General features: G+C 39.6%; 2 protein-coding genes across 10 annotated transcripts in view; one reads left to right on the forward strand and one right to left on the reverse strand.

The window, feature by feature from the left end:
* Positions 1-5,270, forward strand: part of TMEM255A (transmembrane protein 255A) — a 78,340-nt gene extending 73,070 nt beyond the window's left edge. For all 9 annotated transcript variants that reach the window (XM_019633975.1, XM_019633980.1, XM_019633976.1 and 6 more), the window contains one exon: positions 2,917-5,270. In XM_019633975.1, coding sequence (XP_019489520.1) covers positions 2,917-3,075 — 159 coding nt within the window. In that variant the 3' untranslated portion in view covers positions 3,076-5,270. The remainder of the gene's footprint in view (positions 1-2,916) is intronic.
* A 256-nt stretch (positions 5,271-5,526) lies between these two features.
* On the reverse strand, positions 5,527-13,396 carry ZBTB33 (zinc finger and BTB domain containing 33). The gene is made up of 2 exons (XM_019633974.1): positions 13,131-13,396; positions 5,527-10,477 (listed from the first exon to the last, which is right to left on the reverse strand). Exon 2 carries the CDS (start codon positions 10,473-10,475, stop codon positions 8,457-8,459), a length of 2,019 nt encoding a protein of 672 aa, XP_019489519.1. The 5' UTR covers positions 10,476-10,477; positions 13,131-13,396; the 3' UTR covers positions 5,527-8,456.
* Between the last annotated feature and the right edge of the window lie 1,693 nt (positions 13,397-15,089).

The raw sequence follows: 15,089 nt of genomic DNA on the forward strand, positions 1-15,089 counted from the left end.
GAGAGCCTTAGAAGGTGTTGCTGCTACCACTCAACTTTTTCTCTTTATTTTTCCTCTCCAACTAAGATTTTCCTTTCTTCTCCCCCTTTCTCTGGTTTCTGATTCCCAACTCCCCCCTTCTTCCTCTTCCTTTTAGCCCAATGGAGATCTTCATCTCTCCTGGCTTTGCTTTCTGGGGCAGAAACAGAGGGGGAATGCAAAGAACCAGGAGATCCTTGATTTTCCCTTAGGGACACAGCATCTCTTGCTGGTAAACTTGATCACCTGGCCAGGGCTCTTTTGGGAGTCCCTGTCTCACAGTGCTGAAGAGAGAAGCCTGCTGTGACAGAAGTGCACATTGGTTTTGAAGAGTGTAGGTCAGCCATCCAGCAGAGAGGGGGCAGGCTAAGATGGGAGAGGAAAAAAGCCAGGTGTGTCCTAAAAAGGTGGTGCTTCTCTTGTAGTCCCATCAGCCGGTAGGTTACCCCAGCGTCTAAGCAGCAGCTCAGGAATCTCGAGCTGATTAGGCCCAGCAATAGGCTCTTTAGATGCTTTTCATGCTTTGTGGTGCCAAAGGATTCAAGGCTCTGTTCTGAGCTGCCTGTCCCATTAGTCAAGTCAACTCTCAGGCAGGAATCGAAATGTACCAGGCCAGTTCCCCAGCTGCAACAAAAGCAGATCTTTCCCAAGGTTTCCTACCTGTTACTAGGAAACTACTCACTGGTACTGTGGGCCTTCCCCTGACACACACACACACACACACCAAACCCAAACCCCAAGGGTTTGTGGATTGCAGCCAGTGAGCTACCTAGCTCTGACAGGAGCCCTTCAATTTTATCCTTAAGACTCCCAGCATCCTTAAAGAGAAGTGAGAATCATCCTACCTCCTTCCCCCCAATACTTCCCAAACATGAAACTGAGAAGTGAAAACTGAAGGCCGTTGTATCATCATCCCCTTTTATTATGAAAGTGTACAACTGCCCACAGCATCTGCTGCCCACAGAGGCCTTTTAATGCATCTCAGGATAGAACTGCCTTTAGCTCCACTGTAGGAAACTTGCCCCTACCTTCTGTGGCTGGGAACACCTAAAAGCAGCCTCCTGACACTCACCATCCTGAAGAGGGATTTAGAAGGGCAGAGAGTACCATACCCCCGGCACAGAATTCTTGTCCCTAATGGGTTTTTGCTCTCCTCTCTGGTTAAGAGAACAGTGCTCTTAGTTGAAGAAAGCAACTAAGTAGGTACCCAATAAATGTTGAATGAGTGACTATGAGGAAAGGAGAGAAGGAAAAATAGAGACTTCTGGGACGTGGAGTTGAAAACTAGGAAATCACAATACTGATGTCTTTAAGAACGCATATCTTCTTGGAGGGAGAAAAACATTTGAGATTTTAGAGAGGAATCTGTCTTGTTTCAAGTCTACTGCCTCAAGTTGTTTCGCCTTGAATGGCTCTGCAGCTTCTATGACCCTGTCATTCCTTCACTCAGGGTAAAATAATGGGTGGGGTGGGAGGAGGGGGTGGATGATGGCAGCTACAATCTCTTCTCAGTCCTAACATTATGTGGTCTCAAGAAAGACCTAGAAATCTGGACATACCATTCTAAGGAGTGCAGTGGTCAGGACTGGGGATAAAGAGAATCAGACACTGGTCTCAGACTTCAGAAACCTCATGTCAAGGCTGACTCTCGATTGTTGGAAAATGACATGATCTCCTCAGACTCTGGCCAGCAGAAGAAAGTAAGGCATGTCCTCTCCAGCACTTGAACTCCAGAAATTTTGGTGTGAGTCTTTTTTTTTTTTAATATACCAGTTCCTCCTAGAGTCGAGACACAACAGAAAATTACAGTTCTCCAGCCCTGTTTGTTGACTTATATTTGCTCTTCCTGAGAGCCTAAAACTGGCCTCTTTCCTCTTGCCATCTCTGTAGCTCCCTCCAGCCTTCAGGCCTCAGCCATATTCCACTACTGAAGCAAGACAACAGTCTCCACAAGGTGTAACCATATTCTTTGAAAATAGATTTCATTTAAAAAAAAAACATGCTAAGTTCATCTTACATACTCCTGAAGTTATAGTCATTCATTCGACATTTATTGAGTACCTACTACTTGCCAAACTCTGTTTTGTGCCCTGCGGGGATACACCAATGAACAAAACAGGCCAACTCTCCTTGAGCAGGAAAATCATTAGGGTCAAGGGTATACATGAGCCAGGGAAACAGAAGTGGCAAATGACTGCTAACATGCCAATTCACTGGGTATTTCTTAAATCTAAATCTGCTTCCTTCCCAAAGACCACCAAAGTTAGACAACACAAAGTAAAATTGAATCCTCAGTGTCTCTGCAACCTGACAGATTGCTCCTATTTCTTATCATTGGTATTCCCAACTCCAAGCCTTTGCTCCTCTTTGTTCTCCAATCTACCCTGCCCTTGGAGGTGGTGGACTTGTTAAGATGAAATCAAAATTGTTGGACTTAAAGTAAGAGCACAGATCCAAGAAAGCACTTAACCACTCTGACCTTAGTTTTTGTTTTGTTTATAAGATGGGCTCTGTGATGTATGCTTGTAGCAAAGACTTTCCCAGGTACTAATGACTTAACCTCAAATGTTCTTAAGGCCCAACTACCTTTTTGAAGACTATTTCAGATACTGTTGCCATAGCTCAGGGAGAGGTATTGAAGGCTTGAGTTATAAACACGGAAAAGGGGTTCAAAGGGAGGGGTATGAGGAGCCCAAGATATCTCTGCAGGAGCTTCACTGCCTGAGTGACTGGGAGAAAGTGGGATCAGCTCAGTTTCATGCCCCTCAGTAACTTTGTGAGGTTTCTTGGTTGTTCCAAACACAAACCAACTTGGCCTCTATTCATTTTCAAATAACAACTGACTTTGGGGAATTGCAACCTCACTGCCTAAACTGATGTTTTATTTTCATTACACAGCATTCTGGTGTCTTTCCATCCTCCCCTCCCTCTGGACTTTCTGAGGAGCCCCAGTCTGCCTCTCCTTCACCCAGCTACATGTGGTCCTCCAGCGCACCACCCCGTTACTGTCCATCCTACTACCCACCCGTTGAAAAGCCACCACCTTACAGCCCCTAAAAATGAATGCTTGCCAGCTATTGGGATTATTGTGGCTTTTGTATGTGCTTTAGTGAAGTGTGTAGGGTACACAATTTAAAATGTGATTCTTATGCATAGTTTCAAGTTTTACAACAGCCTGCCAGGCAGGCTAGGGAAAGATAGAAATGAAGCTTATCCGTTATCAGTGCCAAGCAGGAGTGGCTAGGCTGAACCCAGGACTTCCAAGAAGGGCAGTGCACACAATCTAAGGCTGGGGAGCCAGCCCAGCAAGACGCTTGTCATGTTTGGAGATGCATTACCCCATGGCTCTGCCTCTGTATTCAGCAGAAGCGTGGTTGTCACGTTTCATTTTGTGTAAGTAAGTGTTGTTCTCAGGCCCTTGGCAGATTGCCACTCTAGTACCTTAAAGTACCTGGCTTCTAGGCCCTATTTTTCCCTACCACTAAAGTCAGTTCCTAAGAAGTTTCCAAGATGAGGGGGCTACACTGTAGTTCCAATAGAGAGTCCTGGCTAGGATTTTGTTTGCTTGTGTTTGGACGTTGGAAAAAGCTGCCCATCACTCTTACTCCTTTCTTCTCTGTATTGTAAAAATGGCTGTCACGATCATTCAGTTCAGCTTCTGTTACTGGTACCTCCCAAAGGGAAAAGTACAATATTCCAAGTAGTGGGGAACAGGATTGTTCTAGAAGCACTGAAATACAGAGCAACATATGGTATGTTTTAAATAGATCTGTTATACATGTGATAACTTAGGAGACAGTGGTTCTGCTACATGTTGCAGTTATTACAAAATACATTTGCTACAGGAGATATAAATCTTATGGTTAAATTTCAGAGTTAAAAATGATAGATTAGGTTATTGGGTAGTGATATGAATTATTAATCTTTGTGACTATTTAATCTTCACATGTTGTGCTTCAACCCCAGCAAACAGCACATATCCTGCACCCTACCCCCAAAGAATCATCTGTATTTTAATGCTACTGTTCTTATTGGTCCCTTTTTCTACTGAGACCAATCATGACAGCATACAAGATTATGAAGTGTTACAATGCTGCTTTAAGTCTGCAAAACCTCAAATGTAACCAACTCTACAAATTCTTAAGTGTTATTGTAGATTTAAAATGCATCTGGCACATTGTGGTAGGTATTTGTAGAATTCTTTTAATTATACATAGTTTTAAACCATCAACCTGATGGATTTAACACTTTAGCACCCATGCCTTCACTTTAAAACTAACACTTTTGTGTGATCTTATGTTAACCTGAGAAATGACTGATTTAAAGGAAGATGAATAATCCTACCCTTGTATAATGTAAAAATACAGGAGGGTACCGAAAGACAGTTCTGCAAACACAGAACACATACTGGAAAATTTTCCAGCCAATTTTGCTACCTCCTGACCTGATAGATTAGAAGCAGTAGGCAAATGCTGGTGCTCCCATCTACCTTGTAGACACCCAGCCGTCAAGAATTATCAAGGCACAAGTGCACTCATGGTTCACAGTAAATGTTTGCAAACCATTCAATTTAGCTTTCAGCATCATGAACGATGCCTCATCCAGATTTCAAATCTGAAAACTATAATCCTTTTGTTACATAAAATTACTATTATTTCCTACAGTTCTGAGCAGATTAAAATTCTATTGGATTTCAAAAAGGGACTAATAACCTATTCACTTACAATATAAATATCAACTTGTAATACTCAGTGATTTTTTTTACTGTTTACACTTTACCTTTTGCTTTAGTGAATGTATGAGTATTTAGTTTTTTTAAAAGACACAATTACAGCATATCCTACATTTATCACATTTCTTAGTGTTAAGATTCTGACTCATTTTTATGTATTTTTCTTACTTTACAAAATAAAACGGTATAGATTTTGTAACTTAATTTGAGTTTTATTATACTGAATTATATAAAGTGCATGTTACCTTAGAAAAAATACTTGATTTACTCTTTTGCGAAACCATTTGCTGTAATGAGGGAATCTGTACTTCCAATATGTACCTTGACTGCATTTTGTAACATTTACTGCTTTACTCCTAATTCTGCTTTAAAGTATTGAGCTGGGCATGAAACATTAAAATATTAATCCAGGACCGTATAAACTGGATGTTGCTTTAAATCTGTATCACTGCCATGTTGGAAACCCAGACTGCTTTTGTGATGTTTCAAATGAATAAAACTATACTCCTCCTTAACTGCTTACATGCGTCTTTATGGAATCTACAAAAGTGTCACAAACTCTATAAAGTGACTGACAGCAGCTGACTCACTTTTGACTATTATGGTTCAAGATACCTTGGGCATGCGAATAACCAACTTATAAAACCTATTGGGAAATTTTATCATGCTGTCATCAGAAATATAGCTCCAATCTCCTGCTACAGAAATTGAAAAACAAAAGAATGTAAATCTATATAATTTCTGAAAGACAATCTTGTAAAAGATGAACTCAAAAATCAGAATTAAAAATTTTATTTTTGCCATAAGAAGCTCTACGAACTAATATCAGGTAACAGTTAATGAAAAGTAGAACTTAAAGTCATGATAGGGAAGATTATACAAGTATGATTACAGTATTGGGTGGAAATGAACAAGGTTTCATATGACTGACAGAGGTGAGGAATTCAATACTGTTGAATTAGCAATTATTTCTTTAGAATATGCAAGTCTTGACCATACAAAATATCTTGATCATTTTTGCCATGTTTTATCTTTTTGGTACAATGGGAAAAAATACAGCATCAATTCCTCATAGTAGTTGTATGTGGGGGATCATTACCACCAAAATGATAATCATTTAAAATATATTTTAAAGTGAATCTTCCAAGATTGCTATGGCATTTTAAAATCTTTGCTTAGTTTGAGCATTTTCACTTTTTGTCATCTCTTTTAACAAATTGCTATTTCAAACAGTTCCTATCCAGAATATTTACAGATAATTTATCATAGGAGCAAATCTAAAGCCAACCTGAAAGGAAAAAATGGAGTTCAATAGCGAACAAACTAAATATAAAATAGGAAAACCACATGATCAGTTTTAAGCAGCATCTTGCTGCAGATTTCCAGCCCAATAAATACTGGGAGTGAAAGGTTTTAGCCCCAAAGGAGTAGTCCACATGAATGCCAAACTCTGGATGAAGAAACCTTTAAAAAACTGAAGACCCTGACATACATGAAAGTAGGAGTCTTCTGGCAAAAATACAATTTAATTTTCCAGTTTTTCTCCTAAAAAAATCCAGAAGATACCTTCAGTAGGCACAGTTTAAATTTCATACTCAGAATTTACATATAGCACAGCAGCAGCAAAAAAAAAATTATATCCATATTACTCAGGATGGATAGTTTTCCATTATAAAATTAATTCCTGGTTTGTTATAACAGTCTTGTAGAAACTACCAAATTTTTTGACAACAAACTAATTTACCTAGCAGGTAAGTCTGAAAGGTCTGGAAACTCTGCTGGCATCAGTAATCATTCACACTTGTAGAAGTAATTTTGTCTAACTGGTTGAAATAGCATTAATGAAACTCAAATTTCCACTGAAAATATTTCAGAATTCACCCTATAGCCAAAGAGTGGTATAAATATCTACACAGAAAGGAAACTGATATTGTGATTCCAGAAATCACAAGACTCTTAAGTTAAAAGGTAATTTAAAATCTTCCAAGGCTTAGTTTACAAAATGGTTTGTAGGTCTAGACTCACAGAACAGAAAACAGATGCACATCATTCTAGTCCTCAGTAAGCAAGATTATTTTTCTTTCTCCTTGTATTATTGCAAGTACTGATGCCTGATACCCTCAACTACCAACTTAAGAAACACTGAAACCATTACCTTCAAATCTAGCTTACCATCAGAATGATGTATACATGAGAAATTATGATTAAAGCTGTAAGTTCAAAGTCAAGAAATAGACTATTTTCAAAAATACATGGTTAAGGAGAAAGAAAATATCTATGCTGAATTAAGAAATACTTAAGTAAGGTTACAAATGACTAATAACTATGCACAACAATCTTTTCAGTACCTATTAATTTTTTTCCTTTGCAAAAAGTCATTTATGGAAGTTCAACAAGTTAATCTTGTTATAAATGCTAGGTTATATATTTGTTCCAACCTGCTTCCTTTTAGTACTAGCACTTCAGTAAGTTTTTACTTTATTTTCAAAATGTTTAAATATGTGTCATTTAAAAAAAAGGAAGGTGGTATTTATTGTTCTCAAGATAAATGGGAATCAACAAGCCTATATTACATTCCATATATAGTTTCTGATTGCTATAATACTGCAGCAACTTGCAGATGGAATGGAACTTATTTTAGAAGGGGTAAAACCTAAAAGGTCTTCTTGAAAGGAAAATACTGGATCACTGATTCAACTATTTAAAATGAAAGCTTCCTATTAGAGATTCTAATATGAACATTTAAAAATATATGCCAGTAGCCTCCCACAAAATACGTAGGAGTCTCATTTCTGGAATCTATCATGTATAAAGATTTATACAGAATTAAAGATTTATTTGGTGGCTTTCAGATTCAAAATTTGAAAAAAAAATGAGAATATTTTTAACCCTAATGAGCAAAAAGGCAATCTCCTTTCACTCCACTCTGTATCATGTTTAAGAGCAAGAAAAAAAAAAGTGACAAAACTTTTCATATCCTGTATGCATTACAAATATTAGTATTTTTGCCCACAGGTACCACACAGAAAAGGTACAATATATATACAGTAGTCCGGCCACCAAAGTTTTTTCCAAACTATGACAATAATATCAAGATTTAATTCTGATTAGCTAAAACTAATTAATTCTTCAGATGAGACTTGTCTGCGTAGCCATTTTCATGGGGGAAGGCAGGAGGTTGCTATTCATTTAGACTAGCAGAATACACAACCAGGCAGACTTATTCTGAAATTTTCCAGAACAACTTTAGAAGTTCATGTTTACTTTTTATGCCACATACAAGACACAACACACATTTATAGTCTCAATATTAAGAAAATTGAGAATTCAGCAGTAAAGTGCTAACAGAAGGGGAAAGTTGTAAGATATACTAAGGTATGCTAATAACTCCAGTTATTTTCAAAGAACATTCAGACTGCTTCAAATTCTATTCAGGAAACTATCTCTCCAAGCTTTTTTTTTTTTTTTGCCTTTTAAATGAGCTGAAAACTAACTATATAAACAAATACTTTGGGGAGGGCTTCTCCATTTCTACTCAAACTTTCACAAGGATTTGCTTCTAAAAATTATCAACAAATAATCCAACTAAACTACCTTCAGATGATGTAGCAGATCAAATTAACTCATTTTCAACTTAATGTGTTTTATAGGTCTTCTGAAAGCCCTGCCCCTTAACCCAATCCAAAACTTTCTGATACTTCAAAGTTCAGTAAGATTCTGGTATTATAAATTCAAACTCAGTGCTGCCATCTGTTACATTCTGTTTAAAAATTGAATCATTTTCCTGCTGAATAAAAATATCTTCCCAGGTCATTGGCTTGTTCTGAGGAGTAGATGTGGTCCCTACTGGAGGTTCTTTCCCAGCATCAACTTTATACCCAATACCATCATCCTTCATTACAGGCACAGTGCCAGACCTATCAGAAAGATAAGCATATTGTCTGATCTGTAAAGACCTGCATGGATGTAAACGATAAAGCTTTGATTCTCCAGAAGGATCTTGACTATGAACTGACTTTATGTGTGAAGACATAAACTGATAGTTGATGAAAGATTTGCCACAGGCCAAACATTGATACCTTCGTTCCCCTGTGTGATGAATTTCATGCTTCGTGCGATATTCTGCAAGAGGAAATACCTTCTCACAGTAACGGCAAGGATACTTCTTTTCCCAAGAATGAATGTTAAAATGTCTCCGCAAGCTTGTCAGACAGACATACGACCTTTTGCATACAATACAGATATAATAGACCCTTCCATCTACTATTAACTCATAGTGATCATCATGTTTTACTTTCATACGTTTGCTTGTCGTCTCACTGCTAGATGTTTTTGGTATCTCATTCTCAATTCTGGCATCCCCTTCATCAGGGTCATCTTTGACGGGGATCACTATGTCATAGGTATCTTCACCAATATTTGCATAAACCTTGCAACCGGTGGACAAGCCTTCAATTTCAGTAGCTGTATCTAAAGTAATGATCTTCTGACCCTCCATTAGATGTTTTGATTCTAAACCTGGATCATTAGTGTTTCTAGTAATTATATCTGAAATTTTTAAAGAATTGGAAAGTGGCTCTTGAAGAAGTGTAGGAATCTGCATCTTCTGTATCAGTGATCCATCAAAAGTAGAATTTTGGGGAATATCAGCCTGTGGGACCAAAGATGTATTACTGACGGCCGAATCTGGACTAGAGCTAATAGTGTCATCATCATCATCTATAATTTCCTCCTCCTCCTCTTCATTGGACTTGTTTCCTGTTAAAACAGCACTATTTGGTGTCTGCTGATTCTGCACAAGTAAATTGATTGAAGGAGACATATGATTTGGAAGTGAAGGACTGACATTTGGTGATGTAGCAAGTGGTGTCTGATTTAACAAAATAACATTAGGAGTCAGATGCGTTGGGGCCGAAGATACCAGCAATTTTTCACTTCCTTGTGTTTGGCTCAGCGTTGCCTGATTCACAGGAGTAGGAAGTTTCTGAGTAGGTGTGACATTTTTTAAAGGGGGAGAGTTATTGCTAGCACAAGGTGCGACATCTGAAATAGCAACAGAGCCTGGGTTAGGCTGGACCTGTGCCACTGCATTGGCACTTGGCAAAGTCTCCTTTGCAGGCAGAATCTCAGAGCAGAAAATGACGTCATCATCATCATCATCTGAATCAGTAACAATGATCTTTTTTGTCTCATAATCTTCAGCAGATAAGGAAAAAGACTCTGTTATAATAGGCATTACAGTGGCCCCATTATCTTGGGCTTCATCTTTTGATTTTTGTATTTCAAGGTTCTTGTCACTAGAACAAAGAGGTAAGGTTTCTGCATTACCATCCTGAGCTGTTCCTGAGATGCTTTTAACCTGTGACAATGGGACACCAAGCTCTGCTATAAATTTAACTCCTAACAACTGACCTGATTTAATTAACTCATCAAGTAAATCTGATCTAACACGAACAATTTTAGAACTATAGATATAATTGAGAATTTCTGCAAAGATCTCCGCTCTTATAAAGCTCAGTTCAACAACCTGTCCCGCCACGGAGAAGAGCTGATGGAAGTAAGTACTAGAAGCGGAAAGAATATTCCTGTGGGCCCGGAATTTTCGGTCTTCCACAATAACAGTAACATCACAGAAGAGTCCATGGCCACGTTGCTCATTCAAGGAGTTCAGCAGACTGCTAGAATATTGAATGTCTGTAGCAGAAATCAATTTTCTACTCTCCATGCCTATAAGAGAAAGGGAGGAGGAGGGAATGAGAGAAGATAAGAAAAACAAAAGTACCTTATCATTTAGAATTGTAGCTACTGCATCACTAAATAGTTTATTCAAGTTTTTGGCAAAACTTTTTGGCTTTTATATAAATTGTTCATACAGGCTGGGTTTTGGACCATGTGTCAAATCTCATGACTTCCCCCTGAAAAGAGACAAGCAAGTTTTAAATTGATCTACAGATGAGATTATAATTAATTTTCTTAGTTCCAATTTTGGGTTTTTCCTCCTCAAGAAGAGTTAAGAGTTAATTTTTAGCTGTCTTAAAACTCTTTTAAGAAAAATCTTCATCAGAAACACATAAAAGTAATTCACCTGTAAACAAATGATTTAAATGTCAGAAAAGCTTGGTGTGTGCAATAGTGAGTCAGAAATACATACTCTTCCTAAATTTTAACTTATCTTTAAGAACATATTCAAAAGCTACTCCCTGAAGCCAATGAATCAGCATTTATAAGCACTAACAATTATTACCTCTAAACCTCCCATTATTTTTGTTCTTATTTAAATTGGGGTGCCTCATCTGTAGAAACCATTAAACACCTTTCTTACACACTCCTCTTTCTTTATCCCTTTTCCCCTTGCCTCTCTACCCTTACAATCTCGAGGTGAAATGTTAAACAGAGTGCCAAATGAAGTCAACATATGGTATTGTAAAAAAATAAGACAAAGGAAAAGGAAAGTTTACCATTTCTTTTTTCTTTTTTATTGGGGAAAAAATGACCAGCCATGGTCATTGCTTACACATTGCTTTCATGCTACAATGGCAATAGTTGACTCTTTCAAGGGGAGGGGGGCACAGCTCACAGTGGCACATGTGGGGATCAAACCAGCAACCTTGGTGTTATCAGCACCATGCTGTAACCCACTGAGCTAACCAGTCACCCTCCAAAAGTTTACCATTTCTTAATGCTTATTTGCATGAAAACATTTTGTTGGTAAAGAATTATGTGCATTACCAAGATTTTGAGCTCTGAGCAACAGCGGTTTGATGCCCGGCCCAAGCTGAGTTGCCGCTGAGCTGCCAAAAGGTGGCAGGATGGCTCAGATAAAAAAAAAAGAATTATGTGCATTGGTATGAGAACTTTTCTCATACCAAATCAGTTGGTGAAAATGAAAACATAAACTTACTGAAGTGAACAAACACTACTCTAGAAAAATCACGGGGGGGGGGCGGATGTCAGTAAATAACATTGCTGTGTACCATCCCCAAAATAGTTTTTGCACTTCTCAGAGATATTCCCAGTAACAATGATGTATCAATTAGCTGGTAAGTACTACTTTTGGTAAGGAAACATTTTTATTGCTATTATTCTTTCCTTTTAGTTACCAAAACAATAGTACAACTGTTACAGTGTTTAAGTTATATACACGTGGAAAGCAGGGTGTCTCCAATACCTTCTCAATTTTTCAAAATTATAGCTTAAAAACAAAAAGTAGGTGAAAAGTCTAGAGATCATCAAAAAAGTCTACAAAATCTAGAGATCATTTAAAACATTATCTGCAACAAGACATTGCTTATTAAAAGTACTAAGGAATTCCAGGTTACCATAAAGACATTCATTGAAAGGGTGACCTTTGGACTAGCCTGCAACCAGGGCTTCTGAAATATGGAGATTTCGACAGAGGTCACTTTTCAGTGGATAGATGGGTTTCTGAATACAAGCCCACAATTTTTGTCATTTGCAAATGGGTTTTTTTCCAATAGAGGCATGCGTTAAATGGACGTATCCCGGTGACACTGAGACTTGGTTTCATTTTGTTTAGGTTTCCTCCTCCTTCCTATTAGGGTGGGCCCAGGAACAGCACAAATCGGTCTGAACCCACTCCAAGATCTGCGCCCCGACTGTGGAAAAGACATTCCTCATCACTTCGAGAGAAATCCTTGATTGGGGGCAGGTGATGGTGGAAAAGCGAGAACGCCAAACGCCAAACGCCATCCGCGAGGGAGTGAAACAAACCGACACGCGGCTCGCTGCAGCAGCTGAACCCCATCTTCTTTCCTCCACCTCTTCTTCCCCCATTTGCACCCACCTGGCGGCAACCGAGGTTTTTAACCTCAATTCACAAGCAAAGGCAGCTCCTTGCAGATACAGATGGGGGTAGGAACAGCACCGTGGGGGGCGGGGAGGGGGACTAAGCTAGCTGGGGAAAGAAGGTGGCAAAGAGGTGGGGGTGCTGGGAGGGGGATGAGGCCGAGCAGGCGGCATTGTTATACCCTGGGAAGGGGACGGAAGGGGAGGCTGGGCCCGGCAGAAAAGCTCTAAATCAAAGTAGAGACAAGGAACAGGGAAAAAGAGGCTCAAAAAGGCAGACAGGGGGGGGCAAGAAAAACGCCAAGAGGTCTCCGTGGAAGGCTCCCCACGCTCCGGGCCTACCCAGGGCACCGGCAGTTCCCGGGCCCCTGACGGCGAAGGGGACCGCGCCGCGTCCCTCCCGGTTCGTCCCCTCCTTCAGTCCCGGGCCCACACAAAGAAAGGGCCGGAGGAGTGGAGCCTCGGACTCGGCCGCTTCCTGGTTCAAATGAGGAGAATGCAGACGCAGGCGCGGCCCACGGACCGAGGAAGCAGCGCGCCCCTTGCCCCTCCCGGGTCGTGGCCGGGTCCTCACCTGCTTCCCTGCGCCGCCGCTGCTCCTCGTCGGGCCGCGCCAAAGGCCAGGAGTCCTCCAACAACAAGAGGCCGGACTCCGCGGCGATTCAGCTCCTTCTTTAAACGTCGCTCCAGTGTCGGGCGACGTCGACGCAGCTGCCGCCTCCTGCCGCCGCCACAGCTACCGCTGCCCCACGTCGCCGACAGAGGGCACAGCGCGGGGGCGAAGCGCTGAAGTCGAAGGCGCCCTCCTCTTCCGAGCGCACTTCGGCTTTTTCCGGAAGGGCCCGAGCTGCAGGCTGGCCCGCTTCGGCGCCCCGCTCGGCCTTCCGCGCCTTCCGTAAGGGGGCGGAGGAAGACTGGGAGGTTCTTGGAATGTTCGGCCCTTTCCGGAGGGCGAAAGGGTGGGAAAAGGGAAAGGGGAAGATCGGGCAATGCCGTCACCAGCGGTGGGGTTGGACGGGAAGCCAGTCGGTTTCATCCAAAGTCAGTGTAAGCATCTAAGGCGTAAAAACTTTGACTATCTGGGTTTCATTTCTTCTGTAAGTTTGAAACTGCTTTGTTAACGTGTTTCTCAGATGATAAGCCACCTTGAAATTGACTATGAATAAGTAAAATCAAATACATTTTATCAACTCATAATTCAAGTTCTAGGATAACAAGGTAACAACTACTTTATAGTATCTATTTTTAAGAAACTAGTGTCTGGACAAGTACTATATTCTTAATTGACTACTAAATGCTGCAGTACTATGTTAATTCCTTCATTTCAACTATCTTTTATTGACCACCGTTTGATCTGTGCCACATCTTATGCTAGGTTCTGTGGAATACAAAAAATGAATAAGCCAAGGTCTCTACCTTTTTAAGGAGCTCATAAGATAGGTACCCAAACATGGACAACAGTGTTTGTGCAAGGTATAAAACAGAGAAGGGAATAGGAAACTGAATGTTAACATTTCAGCTGTATCTTGAAAGATGAATACTATTGACACTTGCATTGTTGAGTTATTTTTATTTACATAGCATTTCCTCCTCAGAAGGCTTTAGTGTCTGACACATAGTAGGTGTTCAATCGTTGTTTAATGAATGATTAAATGAGTTGTAATATTTTTTTTAAATGCTCTGGTAATTCACTTCTGACTGAGCACCACGATGAATGAAACAATAATGGTGTTTGGAGAGCAAAAATATTTTGCTTTAGATTGGCCATCGATAATATTCAACTAAGGAACCAAAATAGTAACTTTTTTTTCTTCGACAATTAAGGCCATTCACTACCTTCATTTCCTTTTCTAAAAATATGTATGGGATAATATTGTATCAGTTTCCAAAAACTCGAATTTGCACCCATTTATCTTTCAGTCAGAATCCCTGCTGTTCTTTCCTACAAAAATCTTACTGAAAATATCCATCAGGATATTCCATAATAAAAATACATCTAACTCTATCTAATTTTCTTCCACATGAAATCAGACAAGGATGTCATCATCTGTCCCTCCCCCATCTGTTCTACAATCTCCTCAATAAAGTAAAACCACATAAATGTCCCTGTATTCCCAACAAAGGGTGAAAACAGAACCACAGTCATAATTCCAGTGTAACAACAGAAAAAATAAAGCCATAGAGCAAAACATCAAAGTGGTATAATACAGTTGTGATGTCACATGAAAATAAGAAATTCACAAGATAGCCCTTAGTTTCTTTGCCAAGATTTTATATTGTGGGAAAATAAACTATGTAGGAATTATTGCATCGTTTTTTTTAAATTATGACTTAAAATTATAAAAGTTTTACTGTTTAGTATAAGGACACTTCATGGGAAATAGGAATGTTCTGTTGTAAAAAACCTAAAGCAGATGGTAGTAGTATATTTTCCTGGCAACTAAGCACTTAACAAAACTAGTTACCAGATTAATGAGTCATTTCTCTGAGTCATCCTCCCCCAAAATTTAGTAGGAAAAGAATTTTTTTTTTT

The sequence above is a fragment of the Hipposideros armiger genome, unplaced genomic scaffold (genome assembly GCF_001890085.2).
Source record: "Hipposideros armiger isolate ML-2016 unplaced genomic scaffold, ASM189008v1 scaffold_1458, whole genome shotgun sequence".
Taxonomy (NCBI): Eukaryota; Metazoa; Chordata; class Mammalia; order Chiroptera; family Hipposideridae; genus Hipposideros; species Hipposideros armiger.

What these genes read in the sequence shown, in the direction of transcription:
- ZBTB33 (XM_019633974.1), bottom strand. Translation starts at nt 10,475, where the DNA reads ATGGAGAGTAGAAAATTGATTTCTGCTACAGACATTCAATATTCTAGC.